This window comes from Gigantopelta aegis, chromosome 6 (genome assembly GCF_016097555.1).
Source record: "Gigantopelta aegis isolate Gae_Host chromosome 6, Gae_host_genome, whole genome shotgun sequence".
Lineage (NCBI taxonomy): Eukaryota > Metazoa > Mollusca > Gastropoda > Neomphalida > Peltospiridae > Gigantopelta > Gigantopelta aegis.
This window is the reverse complement of record NC_054704.1, coordinates 50234615-50250178: the sequence shown is the minus strand read 5'-3', so window position 1 is coordinate 50250178 and position 15564 is coordinate 50234615. Positions and strand designations below refer to the sequence as shown.

Below are 15564 nucleotides of genomic sequence, written 5' to 3'. Positions count from 1 at the left end.
CCATAGACAGGATAGCACATACCACGGCCTTTGATGTACCAGTCGTGGTGCACTGGCTGGAGCGAAAGATGTGTACATACGGTACCCACAGTACATGTATACCACCAATGTCAACATACTAAAAATATAGAAACTTAAAGAAAATTCTCTTCTTAACCGTCTAAGGAGTTTTAGGTGTAAGACCACTACAACCTATTCTCTCTCACTATAAGCACTATTAAGTAATACACTTTCCTGGATAGACAGCCCAGATAGCTGAGGTGTGTGCCCAGGACAGCGTGTTTGAACCTTAATTGGAAATAAGATCGAAAAAGTTGAAAAACAACAACATATAGGAATGATTTCTTTACATGTTTACTTAATTGTTTTGAAATGTAACATTTGTTTTATACTCTATGGCCGATTATAATTATACTGCATTAAACGAGTATTGTTTAAGTGATGTAACATATTAGGCATATGATATCGCGGTAGAAGTTAAATTAAATTAAATTAGTTGCCCAAGCACGTACAAACATACGTGTTTTAACTTCTTCATTGTCTCGGAAATCGCTGTACATTGCATCGCGAAATCAGAAAAGTGTTTTATCACAGGTGTACGGGCTCCCGTTTTTTGTAAGGCGGGGTGGGGGGTGGGGTTAGGCTGATGTTTGCCCCCCCCCCCTCCCCAAAAAACCACACAAAAAAACGGAAATGCCCGAATCTGGATTACATTTATTCAGTTTTACATTTCATTTCAACTTATTTTCGTGCTTATATCCAATTAAGGTTCAAGCACGCTGTCCTGGGCACACTCCTCAGCTATTTGGGATGTCTGTCCAGGACAGTGGGTTAGTTGTTAGTTGGTGGTTAGTGAGAAAGAAGAGGGTGTACTGGCCTTACACCTACCAATTGAGCCCTTAAGAACTCGCACTGGATTGAAGCTGGTACCGGGATCCGAACCCTGTACCTACCAGCCTATAGTCCGATGGCTTACACACTGTGCCACCGAGGCCGGTACAGTATTTACAGAAGTAGGCTGCACATGTGCTATTAATAAACCATAACGTTAATTGTTTATCTTCGGTAGCAACGACAACTGGTAGCAATTAAAATCTCTAGAAATGTTACGAGTATATCAAATCAAAGACAGTTTATGCATATATATGACTTAAGTTTAAATATTTCGATATCAAATGCCGTAATATGTGCTGTTATGACTCGGAAAGTACATCTAAAAGATTTAAAGTTGTATGTTCTTCGAAAACTATACTAGGCCTAAGTGTCACAATGTTTGACATCCAATAGCTGATGACTGATTAATCATTAAAGGAGGGATGAGAAGTAAATGAATGGAAATGATATTGTTTGTTTGTTGTTTTTATGGATTTTTTTGGTATTTGTTTTGTTTTTTTTATGGGGTTTTTTGTTTTTTTGGGCGGGGTAAAAAATATTTGATTCCATGTTTTTTGTTTGTTTGGTTGGGGTGGGTTTTTTTTTATTTTTTTTTTTTTTTTTTTTTTTTTGGGGGGGGGGGGTCTTTCTTTTTTAAAACTCGTCTGCAATCATACAATTATATCCTTGTTTTTCGTCACTTATTATTTATAAATCCAGCTGCCCAGTACTTGCAGGACTTTTGTGACAGCCGAATAGGTTCATTGGTAACATTGCTATACATCGGTGTTTAGCTAGACCCGCGCGGTTTTTCTAGCTTCCGGTTTGTTTGTTGGACGATAAAAAGTTAAAAAAAGATACATTTCTTTTATTTAATACCTAAAGAAATACATACTACATGATCAAGGTTTGTTTGATTAAAATATGCGGAACACATATTTTTAAGTTTTCCATAAACAAGTTGTTTTAAGCTAATTTCCTTGTTACGTAAAGGGCGAGTCTTAAAACCGGAACAGTATCGACATGGACGTTTCATTTTTATCGTAACACATTACACGCACAAACGTTCTGTATTTAACAAAAAGATGTTGAACCACCCACATATTTAGAGTATCACAACATACATCAGACACTGAATCGCAAAATTTACGTTTAACGGGTACTAATTAACATGAAGTACCGAAATTAACAAGATCAAAATGCAAACTATGCAATTTTTTCATTGGTCAGTGATGTAAATGTGTGAAAGCTAAAATATGAACACAGTTTATTATTATACCACTAATTTTAATTAAAAAAAACCATGGTGTTCTTAGTAAAGTAGATGAATCTTGCCTAGCAAAATTTCCCATCCACCCTGAAATTACACCTCATCCATTTAAATGGGGAATTGACTACTACAAGTTATTAATTTTTGAGCTGATTGTTTTCTAAATTGCACACAAAAATAGGCGTAAATGTTTGGTCAGTTCCTGTACATATCAGTTAAGACTTGTTTTCGGTACCGTGATCAATGCTTCGTTCACAACAAAGTTTTAGTTGTCAATGCATGTTTTTCACCATTTTCTCAAGCTAGAGCGTTTCCTGTAAAAATCCAAATGAAATAACAGAGGTTACGGTTTTTTTAATTCTTATATGATCATAAAAACTTACTCACTTTAAGTCTTATTAATGTCTCACAGGATTTCGATTCCCAGTCTGGAGCTCTACGCGGTAAGATGTGTTTGTTTTGCTGGTGCACATTGCACATGCTTTCGTGTGCTCGACTTGGGAATCCTTCATTTCGTTGTTTTTGTCAGCGAAATGAAGTTTTCTACTGGGATGTATGCGGCCATTGGAACTGATTGAATGCTGGAACGCTTCTCGTTTCGACAGTCTGCACCACCAGGTTGGATTCTTTTTTAGCGAGATTCCTCACCTCCATGTCATTTCTCCATCTGACTATGTTGACTTGTTTTTTCGTGACTCGTATGACGGCCATTCTGCAGAACGCCACGGTTGTTCGCGTTTAGTCTCTACATGTCCGAGCCTGTCCTAGACGGGTTGGAAGATTGACCGCCCCACTCTAAGAAGAAATAGGAAGCGGGGTCGGCCCCTACTACTCTTTTCTAGACTTTACTTTGCTTTATAGTGATACCATCTCGTATCCTCCGGAGTCGAGCCCGTCTGCACCACTATACCAACCCATGACGACTGGACTATACCCTAGTCTGATACTCTCTCTCGTTCAGACGGATCCGGCTTCTCAAGATCTGTATTTCAGCACAGCACTACACCTTCAATGTCTATCGGCTGTCAATCTAGGTGTTTTCTTGACGGGATGCAACCCATCTCGTCCCTATAAGCTGTGCACCCAATCGGCCATATCGTGGACATATCGATCGGACTTTAAACTTTTAGATCTGTGTTCAAAAGTTTATGTCGAAATTACTCTCTTTTTTTATTATTAAATAGTCCGATCCTCTCTTCTTTCTCTTATTTAATTTTGGACTGTCCTTCTAAAATGCTCCAAATTATATAAATATTCAGCCGAGCAGTCAATTCTTTTTATTTTTGGCTTGTAACTTTTTTTTCTTTTTTTTTTAAATTTATTCTATTAACTTTTTTACTAATTGCTATTTTCGAAATTCTGCCCATTTTCAACTCTACCCCTCCATCCCGAGTCAGGTCACCGATCTTATCGGGGGTCGGACTCGGGATGGGCGTGTTCGAAACTCTAGTGGTATATGGGCACGTTAAACAAGTTATCATCATCATCACAGGATTTCTTCTTGTGAGAATTGAATGGACTTGAAAACTCGGCTTATACACATCAATATATATATATAATATATGGAATGGAAGGGAACTCTTCTTCTGGTTTTTTTACGTGCCCATATCCCGAAGGTTCAGTCATGCTCACCCTGGACTCGGTCTCAAGACTTCGCCAGTGGCCAATTCTGGGGCATATATATATGGTATATATCGAAACTCAATGCCAGCATTTAAAACTGTTTCTCTTCTTCCGTATACAATACAGTGAACCTCCACTAGTGTCATTCCCTGATGCTTGAATTTAAACAGACCATTGATATTCATGAGTGGGTTATCGAGACTAAATTTTCACTCTTGGAAAGAAAAAATAGACATATTATGGCATCATGAAATCATGGAAATTATTCCTATTCAAGACTGGTTTCCCAAGCCAGAAAGTCCAACAATTATTTTTTAGCCACAGGATCCCAGACTCCTCTCAAAATCCCATATTTACATTGTTTCTTACTCAATCAGTTCATACTTGGATACATACAAACCACTTCGTACTAGGGTTCTGTCACTTCTACCCATAACTGTTTATGGATTAAAAATTAAAATGTCACACACACACACACGCACAAACTTTCATTCATGACAATAGCAATTAAATGTAAACCCCCAAACATACAAAGAGTCAAATAAATGGCATTACTGTCACTCTTAGTTATAACTTTGATTATTTATGTAAAAATCTAGATTTTCGTTCATGATAAAAATTGACTCCTAACTTGATGGTTTACAACTGAGCAATATCATGTACGGTAACCTTCTAGTAGGTTATGCAGACTGCTGCTTATTTCAATGGTTATTACATGTATATAGGTAATACTTCCCTAAAATATCAAGACAACAAATATATCGCATTCATGAACATGTCAGAAAATTAAAGTGATTGGTAATGGCAAATTTAAATGAATACAGATTGGATGTTAGCAAAACTTGTAAGTTAAAAAAGGGTGTGTAGCAGGAAGATAAAAACAGGAAGATCTGTAATGCTAAATGCTCAGATAGTAAAAATATTCTTTAAGATTGTACTTGTATTTACTGGGGTTTTTTTTCACCCAGAGTTTTAAATTTTAAGATCCCAGTCGGTGGCCCATTAGGCTATTTCATGTTCTAGCCTGTGCACCACGACTGGTATATCAAAGGCCATGGTATGTGCTATCCTGTCTGTGGGATGGTGCATGTAAAAGACCCCTTTCTCCAAATGGAAAAATGTTAGCGGGTTTCCTCTCTAAGACTATATGTCAAAATTACCAAATGTTTGACATCCAATAGCTGAATCCCTTGCTGCTAATCAAAAAGTGGCTCATGGAGTGGCGACAGCAGGTTTCCTCCCTCAATATCTGTGATCCTTAACCATATGTCCGACGCCATATAACCATAAATAAAATGTGTTGAGTGCATTGTTAAATAAACCATTTCCTTCCTTCCTTCCAATAGCTGATGATTAATAAATCAATGTACTCTAGTGGTGTCGTTAAACAAAACAACCTTTTTTCTTTCTTTTTTAAAATTTTCCCCCTCCACTTATTAAAGTGTTGTAAAGGAAAAAAAATGGTTTATTTAACAACGCACTCAACACATTTTATTTTCGGTTACATGGTGTCAGACATATGGTTAAGGACCACACAGATATTGAGAAGAAACCTGTTGTCACCACTTCATGGGCTACTCTTTTCGATTAGCAGCAAGGGATCTTTTATATGTACCATCCCACAGACAGGATAGTACATACCACAGCCGACCATGCATCAAGCGAACGCTTTACCACTGGACTACATCCCGCCCCTAAAGTGTTATTTTCTTGTTGCAGTTTGTTGCTGTGTTAATGATTGATCAAAGATGAAGATGACCACCAGGGGTTCATCGGCTTCTGGGAAGGGAGCTGATGGTAAATCTGTGAATCACGGCTGCAAGGAGGTCTCCACTCAGACCATGCTGAACATGAGCGAGCTGGACAGAATTATGCTTCTGTTTCTGTGTCCACGAACAGAAGCCAGCACACAGACGGAGGGCACCTGTCTGGAAGCATTGCCAGTGTTTGATGTAAGACTTGACCTACGGGAAGATCACACCAACATGTTGCATGACGACAGTTGCGAAACAAGTAGATATTTGAGTTCTGGGATAAGTGATGACTCGCAGGACTGTGATACCGACAGTGGTGGTGTTGCTGGAAATGAGACTTCTGTTGAAGATAAACACGTTTATGTTCCCAAAGTTAACACTGACGATAGCACGTCCAAAGAGGTTCAAAACAACTTGGAAAAAGAATCGGCTGTCAGTGGAAAGGGACCGCTATTGACACCTCGAACAAGTAAACGATTGGCACTTAAGAAAAAATTGTCGTTTTCTTCCAGTGCTAAAAGCAAGAGTGGCAGGAAGTCTAAAGATGTGAGTAAACACAAATCTCCAACTCGTCGGACAAAAGAAGTAGATGCAATTGATGATGAGGCACACAGTATTACAGATCAGTCAACAGTTGACCGATGCAGTGGTAAAAAAGGTGTCGTCTCATCTAATGCGATTTTAGAACCAAGTGAACGTACTTCAGATGAAGAAATGTCCCCGTCAGAACAGAGTAAAACCCTTGATCTCCACGATTCTGAAGACCGGTGCTGTAATGTTTGTAATGAGACTGACTGTAAATGTACTGACCGACTTAGCCCCTTGCCTGTCGATTCCCCCAAAAGAGTTCGCACTTGTAAATTTTGCTCAAAAAAGTTCCGTGATGTCGGTGACTTTATGCGACACAATCGGATGCACACGAAGGAAAAGCCACATCAGTGTGAGGAATGTGGCAGTCGTTTCCGATGGAAGGCCAGCTATGTGACACATCTTCGACAGGTCCATAAGATGTCTCTTCAAGAACCGTCCCCCGCAAAGAAAGACGATGGGAATAACGAAGTGGGGACACACAAGAAAGGTGCCACGGATAAGTTGTCAAAAGGCTTATCTAGAAGAAAGAGACAAAAAAGAACATTTAAATGTGAATCTTGTGGGAAAGTGCTGCGCTGCTTGGCTAATTTAAACCGCCACCTGCTGACCCATACAGGAACACGACCTTTCCAGTGCAACCAGTGTCCCAGAGCCTTTACTGAACGATCAGGTCTTAAGGTATTTCCACGCTGATATCAAGGGCTTATGCTTATAATAAAATATCTCGTCAGAACTCTGGTTCATGCTAATCTCTAGAATTTATTACTATAGATCTTTTTATTCAATTTGTGTGGTATTATAGTCTTCTTTCCAGACTGTAGTCCAGACTAAAAGAAAATATTATATATTCATAAATTTGAGATATTACTTTTCTGTTACAGAATTGATGTGTATTTTAAATGATGGGTTTAATTTTTGTTAAAAGAGACACAAGATTGATCATTCGCTAACAACAGAGGGAAGAATTAGCCAGGGCTTCTAGATTATGATAGCCCCACTCCAATGGCTAGTGATATTCAATGTTGGGCTAGTAAATAACTACTATTGCCATGCTCGATGGCTAGTGAAAAAAACAAAAGGAAAAAAGTCAAAGGTCTGTTTTGTAAATATGAATATCCTGCCCCCACCCAACCCCCAATGTTAGTGTTTTTAAGCTCTATCTCCTTCTTTAGGTGACATATCTGATTATTACTATTATTTAGTAAAATTGTATAAACTTAAAGTAAAGTAGGGCTAAATTTAATCACTGATGTCATGGCTAGTGGTTTTTATAAAAAATCTAGAAGCCCTAAAACGGTATCCTTTGCTATTATTCTGTAGTAGACCATGAGCAACTTGCTCACTGTCTAGACTCATGTTGAAATGTTGCAGTCGCCTTATACTTGACCAATAATTAAATAGCTTGTTAAAAATGTGCTGAGGTCTTTTAAAACCAGCATTCCTTTCATTTATACCCAAAATTAATTGAATGATTTGTGGGTTGAATTTAGAGGTGGTAGTTTTTGTTTTGTTTTTTTGTTTTTTTAAAAAGAGTTTAATATTTCTTGATTAGTACTAACCAGTTGGTACTAAGAAAGGTAATGCTATAATGCAGCTGGTAGTGGGAATGATTCTTTTAACTACATCTGAGTAAGAGTTGATCCCACTCCATGTTGTATTAGCAGTTTTAGAGACCCAGTGGTAGATACATACACGTGCTCTTTGTTGTGGAAATTACAAGCATAGTGGTTACGGCATAGACCTTAACTTGTACTGGTTTCCACCTCGGTACCCACCCAGTGCAAGTTTTAATGGCTTACTCCTCTGACTGCTCTTTTTAATAACCGTTAAAAATTGTTTTGGATAGTAGCTCGAGTACTCTTGATGGTAAGAGAGCTGGACCTGCATTTGGACGGTTATCGTGAGCTCTAACCGTCCGAGACCAATCTATGTCGGTATTGTACAAGTTCTGCCTACCAAATGGTAGTAAAAGATTTCCGCTGTAATTCAACAACAATCCTATGTCTGACGTTAAATACCTTTATATCGATCTATTTTTAGCTCCCTGATAACAAAAGTTCACATATTAATGACTACATGAAGAAACCTGTCAGCAAATACATATTTAACCAGAAGATTATTGAAGGGGGTGGGGGCAAATTTTTTGTTAACATGTACCTGCAATTTATTTATGTGACGCCACTTTATGATAATTGATATTACTGAAATCCACCTAAATTGAATGCTATTACCATTCTAAAGATTAAAAATGTATTCATTTTATCAACATTTACATAATTTGCACTTTCTGATTTCTTTCATGTTAACTAATTATGACCTTTGTGTTTCAGAATCATGTACTTCGGAGACATTCAGAAAAGCAGCATGTTTGTGACCTCTGCGGTAAACATTTTGGGAGTATAGTGTTTCTGAAACAGCACCGGAAGGTACACACAAAACAACGCGAGGAGTTTGTATGTAAACTCTGCGAGAAGGTCTACACCACAGCCATTGCACTGGACATTCACATGTTGGCTCATGCTGGCCTGAAACCTTTCGTTTGTGATATGTGCGGCAGGAGACTCTACTCGAAATACCAGCTGAACCGACACATGAAGCGGCACTACAGCGACCAAGGTTCGTCGACGAATAAGAAGCGCATCAAACCGAAATCTCACGTGTGTAGTGTCTGCAGCAAAGCCTTTGCTTCATCGTCGCGGTTACAACGCCACCTGTCCACGGTTCACTGCACCGTGAGAGAACAGCAGTGTCCTACCTGTCACAAGGTGTACCCGACCGCGAGCGCGATGCGCAAGCACGTGAAGGACCACAACGAGGGTCCCTACCAGTGCGAAGTCTGCGAACGCTGGTGGCTCACTAAAGATACGTACAGCTCACACATGCGGCTCCACTTTGGCCGGACCAGCTCTAAAGTGTTCGTCTGTGTCCACTGTAACATGGGCTTCTTTCACATGATCGAGCTGGACGACCATTACAAGAGCCACGCGGAAGACACCACGTTCAGATGCATGCACTGCGAGAAGATATTCAAGTCGCAAGAGGAGCTGGTGACCCATCGCAGCATCCATCCGAACCAGAAGGTTCCGTTGAACTGTGGCAGGTGTGACAAGCTGTTCGCAACCTTGCAGGAGTTGCGTGCGCATGAGCGTTGTCACGACAAGCCGTTGGAGTGTGTCGTCTGCGACTTGACCTTCCCCAGTGAAGAGAGTGCGAAGGAACACATGCAGTGCCACGTCGACGACGGATCCGTCCTGTCGACCACTGTCCTCATGTACAAGTGTCCCAAGTGTGGAAAGCTCTTCACAAACAGAGGTGACTATGACAGCCATGCTCTAGTCCACGAAGGTACAGAATACGTGTGCTCGTTTTGCGACATTGGTTTCGAGAGTGCGATCGATTTGGAAAATCACACCAGCAGCCACGCTGTAGTGAAGCTCGAAGAGCCCGAAGGTCTTAACAGTACGGGGGAACTAGCAGAACACTTCAAAACCCCTCCGGTGTCTGGCAGCGATGTTCCACAGATTCATGTCTTGGGACAAGTACAGCTGCAGAACCCAGTCAATCTGGAAGCTTTGGTAGCGGCCGACACCATGCAGGCGGTCATCCAGTACGAAACGGGCCACAACAGTGAAAACGATGTCTCCGTTTGCCAGACGTTACAGCTGAACGATGAGCAGGAAGGCATATCGTGCACGGTGTGTGGCAAGAAGTTCTTACTCATAGAAAACTTTCTCAGTCACTGCCAAGATCATCCAGAGATCGAAGTTACGGTGAAGACACTCTAAGTCACAGGGTCAAAGCGCTGGCTAACATTTGTTAGTGTAATTTAATAGAAAAACCATGTATGACGTCATAAAAATAACTCACGGTGCTGATAATTGTAGGCCTTTAGATTGCATTAAACTCAAGGCGTTAAACGTGCCTAAAATAAGAAGCCAACTATAGGTGTGCCCAAATAAAGTTTTTTACTTTTAGTTTAATAGAAAAACTATCAGTCTATGACGTCATAAAAAATAACTAAAGGTGCTGGTGATTGTCAGCCTTTAGATTGAATTAAGTCGAGGCGATAAATATGCCCAAAATAAGTATGCCAACTAATAGGTATGCCAAACTAAAGTTCAAACAAGTTGACCTTTGGCCCATGTAAATGTTAAGCTTTAATTTGATTAACAAGATCTCGCTGTGCTCAGAACACAAAAAAACCCTGTTGTGCCAAAAATAGTGCAATCCAAAGCCCTGGGCTGTTAAACTTTGTAATCTAAAGGACAACAACTGAAATTTTCAGTGTTACTGGCAGAAGGTTTTCAGTCAGTTTAAAAAATATTCTGAAAATAAAATTACTGTGATGCCGGTCTAATCCACATGCATATAAAGTCATATTATTCTAACTTTATTCCTTACCACTAGTGTTGGAAATTATTTTGAATTTCATGATCTATCATTGGTTATAATCAATTTGTACCAACCAATCAACTTCTGATTAGTACAATTGGTTAGAATTGTATGACTGTCAAAAAGGATTTTAATTACTAGGACTGCACCTATTGTCATGTTCACCAGAATGGCCCCAACAAATTGTTAAATTATCTTTAATATTTTCAGTACATGTTTTTTTCATACACACATGAAAGCAAACCCAAAGTTGCATCATATAAACTGTAGGAACAGTCATAGTTAATATTTTTCACAACAGTCGATTATGGATATTATAATCACTCATCACACTAGTCAATGTTTCAATTGTAATTGGCCATTGGAACATCACTAGCTGCTACTGCAGTTGGTGAAAATCCTTATGAATTACGTCACTATTCTAGGGTCGTTTTAAGAATTGACCGCAATTATTTTTTGGTTCATGCAAGTATGAACCGAAAAAACGATGTGCACACTTTTGTATGATCCCACGGTTAAATTTATATGCATACTTTAACAATACATAACTGAATTTATTTTTTAAATACGCCTGTAGTATTGTTTGTGTAAACTTCATTGATACTTATGTCGCGTAAGAATGCAAACGTTCATTCACTATTATTTGAATCAGGTGATTTTTTGTAAATGACGTCATTTCTTCTAGCTGCAGTGCATTTTTACGGATCATTTAGTTATATTGGAAGGAATTGTCCTATTCGTGTTTAGTTTATATTTTATGAAAGTGAATGAAGGGAACGTGTCTAACATTTATGCTGTCGGTGGAACCGTTTAATTTTCGCCAACAGCTGTTGAACATCGCTTACAAGTAAGTTACCAGGCGTGGTGTTTCCTACATGATTTCTTTGGTCAACGACCCAGACTCGTGTCCTGATTAGCAAAGAGGTTGTTGTTTTTTTGGTGTTTTTTTTAAATCAATGCGTATAGATCCATGTCTACTTTGCTATAGCATTTTCCATTAATTTATCGTATACATTTTTCGTAGCTTTCACGTGTGTTTTCTTCAAAATATCTAAATATGATTGCCAGAATAATCCGATTTTCAATATTTTAAATAAATTGAATAAATGAAGTGCCCTTCATTAGAAATGAAAATTTACATAATGTCATCTCCTAATATTTGACTACAAGTTGGCAAAACATTTTTTGTCTGGTTTTAACTTTGCTTTATTTATAAAGTTAACCTTTATATGCACAGACAGGACAGCACATACTTTTGACTGGTTGAGACGGGGTGGGGGGGGGACCAATCAGAGAATGGCTTTTCAGGGGGTGGAGGGATTCGATCCTGGTATCTGACAATCCTATCGACTAAAGTGGTTGCATAACTAATGTATTTTTGGTACTGGGGTGTTGTTAAACATCATTCATCCATTCTCAGGTAGTCTCTGTACTGACTGAGCTTAGAACCAACCCCATTCAAAACTATACATTGCAATACTCAAATCAGTTGAGAGGGCTAAGCTTGCCAACTTTTAATTCATGTCTGTGATGTCACACTATTGTTATAACTGTAGATTATTGTTTTAAGAATCTACATATATGTGAACAATGCAATTTGAAAGTTTTGAGACTTCATATTGGGGATTTTAACCCACAACTGACTGAATTTGTGCATTGTAAATTAGTATGACGTATGCCATATTAGCCCATGAGGCAACACATCCGCATCATTGAATGGACATACGATTTAAGTTTTATAAACCTAATACTAATGATAGTAATGCATTCAGATAGAATACAACACAATCATGATAAACGCCAACCATCCACTGCTTTGAACTTGCTGACCAAATAGTTCAAGAAAAGGCAGAAAGGACTATTATTTTGTGTTAATCTGTAAATAGTTTCATTAAAAAGTATAAAATAGTTAATTTTGACGATCATGTTAACATTTTTAATGAAAAATTTGTTGGAGAATGTACTTGAAAATGTGGATGCTTGAAAGGTAATTGACTCACCATGGATTATTTCTTCTGTATCCATACTTCGTTTTACAGTCTCCAATATGTTTTGATGTCTGCAGAACCAAGTTAGTAATTAAACATTCCTTTGCTTTTATAACTGATAAAAATGCTCACTTGTTGGAAATTGGGGTATCTTATTGTAGCAGAGTGAATTTCCTGTGTTTTAGTTGTTTCCTTTCACAGTGATTTAATTACATGAGTTACTGTGATACACCCCTTATGCTTTTTGCCATAAACACACACACACACACACACACACACCAAGATTTTGATTGCTATGGAAAAATGTAATACATATCTCGAGTATGATTTTTTATATGCCGGTCTATGACTGGTCGTATTATGGTATGACGTCCATCCTTCCGTCTGTTAGTTTATCTTGTCTGGACCATATCTTGCATACAGGACCATCAAACCTCACATGTAGGAACAACTTGTATGGCGGTGTGTCGCATACTATTACTAGGTCACTGTGACCTACTTTTTATGGTCTACTGCACATAACACTAAATCCTTGTCCGGATCATATCTTGCATACAGGACCATCAAACGTCACATGTAGGAACAACTTGGGATGGTGGTGTGTCACATACAATTACTAGGTCACCGTGATACAAATAAATCAAATAATTTGTCTATATTTACATAATTAGAATTGAACCATACCCATAACATATTCATTAATATCTATAGTTTTTCCCACAAACTCCTAACGGGTGTATCATGTACCTCACCAGTACTCTTGTTTAATAAGTGTTGCTGTAATTATAACACAAGTATACTCTTCAAAAAAAAAGAAACATTGAATTTCAAGATTAAAAAAAAACACCTGGTAGACATGATACAAGCAACCAAAGATCAAGACGCCATGGGAAGGGGATTACTCTGTACATGTCCAAAATAGTATATCTGGGAATCCACCTGAAACATGTACACAGGCATGTGTGTGACATAGAGGTGGGCAAAATGTCAGTATCGGTTATGACCAGCACGAGTCCTTTACAACGGCGACGCATGGAAGCAATCGAAACACGTTGTGGAATGTTCTGCCACTCATGCTGCAGTGCTGTAAGAAGTTGCGGAAGAGTCTGGGGTGGTGGATTCCTCCAGCACACACACTGATCCAGTGCATCCCATAGAACGGGCAGGCCAAAGTAATGTCTGGATGTTGTGGCGCTGCAGAAACTCCTAACTAACACATGCAACATGTGGTCTGGCATTGTCATGCTGAAACATTCCACCATTGATGTTCATTTGCGGAATGACGTGATGCTGCAGGATCTTGACATCTAATGCCCTTCAGTGCACCTGCCATATGCACAAGAGCTGTCATACCACCATGATGGATTCCTTTCCACACCATGACACTACCACCACCAAAACTGTCAACTTGTTGCATGCAGTTTGGAATATAATGTTCCCCTCGACGTCTATAGACACGTGTGCATTCATCAGCATGTGACAGGAGAAAACGAAACTCATCCGAGAACAAAACAGTCCTCCACCTGGCACATGTCCATCTCACCCTCTGCTGGCACCACTCTGCTAAGTAATGTGGGGTCAAAACGTTATGTCGCACTGGTCTTCTAGGGAAAATTCCTGCCTCCCTCAGCCGATTATGAACTGTCTGGTCAGAAATTCTGCGTAGTCCAAGGATTTGTGTCGCTGTGGTTATTGCTGTTTTGGTTCGATTTCGAAGATGACACACCCGGATGTACTCACCTTGGCCTGTCATTTGAGAGATGTACCATGCACATAAAGCAGAGATGGTCTATCTGGAGACACCAAAGAGCCTGGCCACAGCTTGTTGAGTTGCCCCTGCTTGCAACCTCCCAATGGTATTATTGCGTTGAGCAGACGTCAATCTTGGCATTATTGCATTACCTACAGTGTCGTTATGTGGTCTGTTTGAATCACTGCTGATGTGGCCTTTTATGCCCCACTGAGGGTTTGGCATGCAAAGTTACAAAACTTCATGATGCACATGCTTCTCTGAGGATTGCGCTTTTGCATTTCAGTACAAACATTGACTATGACAATTGTGTTTTATAGCATTTTTTGCATCACCATTCAAGTTTCTTTTTTTTTGAAGTGTATATTTGAAGAGATCCTACCTCAGCATATAGGTCAACCAATTTTAATATTTATCAAGCTATTAAAGTATTTCATCATATTGCAAACATTATTCAGTGTATGTTACACACCATATTTTAAAAAATTAGGTTTTTTTTTTTACCACGACTATTTACGTTGCCTTCTGCATGTGTAGATCTGTGTAAGTACAGGATTGGATGCAGGATACTTTTAGGCAGGGGTGCACAATTTAACAAGGAGACATCTAGTATTCAGGAAGAGGATGTGATGTTTGAAAAGGGCACATACAGTATTCGAAAGTACTTGAACAGCTATTATTTATATAGTAATCTTCCACAGAAATATTAAGATCATTGGCGGATCCAGAAAATCCATTTAGGGGGGCCCCAGTGACATGAGGTGGAATGCCAAGCAAACTTTGGGGGAGGTTTGGAGGGGGATCGTAAATTAAAATTAATATATAATAAAATTATAACTATTGCAAAATTTAGGGGGGCCCGGGCTCCTGGGGGTCCCCCTAGATCCGCCTCTGAAGATGACCAAAATACATCCTCCCCACTAAAAACCAGTAAATGCATGGACTTTGTATTCATCTGCTAAACACTGGATATTTTTTTTTTTGAGGGGGCACACTTCAAATTTCTTTGGGGTGGTGGGGAGGGGGTGCACCACATCACCCTTCCCATGGATTCACACCTGAAGTAGATGTTCACTGCATCCATAGTTCTTACTGGATGTATTTCATCCATGAATTTTGTACTTGGCAGATTCTGTTAATTTCTGTTTACATGCAATTGTGTTTGTTGTCGTTTCAAATAAATTATTCACGTTTCTATTTCAGTGCTATTAAAAAAATAATGATGTTGGGTATGGGCAATACCCTATAATTAATGTTCGAATGGTTGGTTGGTTTGAAAAGCAGTGTTTCCGTGACTGTTCATTTCTTTATTTGATGTTCTGT

General features: G+C 39.0%; 1 protein-coding gene across 1 annotated transcript; it reads left to right on the top strand.

Moving 5' to 3' along the window:
• The first annotated feature begins 1502 nt into the window (after positions 1 to 1502).
• On the top strand, positions 1503 to 11056 carry LOC121373934 (zinc finger protein 93-like). The gene is made up of 3 exons (XM_041500761.1): positions 1503 to 1780; positions 5486 to 6789; positions 8442 to 11056. The coding sequence occupies exons 2-3, from the start codon at positions 5515 to 5517 to the stop codon at positions 9894 to 9896; spliced, it is 2730 nt and encodes a 909-aa protein (XP_041356695.1). The 5' UTR covers positions 1503 to 1780; positions 5486 to 5514; the 3' UTR covers positions 9897 to 11056.
• Positions 11057 to 15564: the final 4508 nt, after the last annotated feature.

Bases quoted from the DNA above. Each gene is read 5' to 3' on its own strand.
- LOC121373934 (XM_041500761.1), top strand. From the start codon at position 5,515: ATGAAGATGACCACCAGGGGTTCATCGGCTTCTGGGAAGGGAGCTGAT. The intron at 6,790-8,441 runs GTATTTCCACGC...TTTGTGTTTCAG, and splicing joins CTGAACGATCAGGTCTTAAG to AATCATGTACTTCGGAGACA.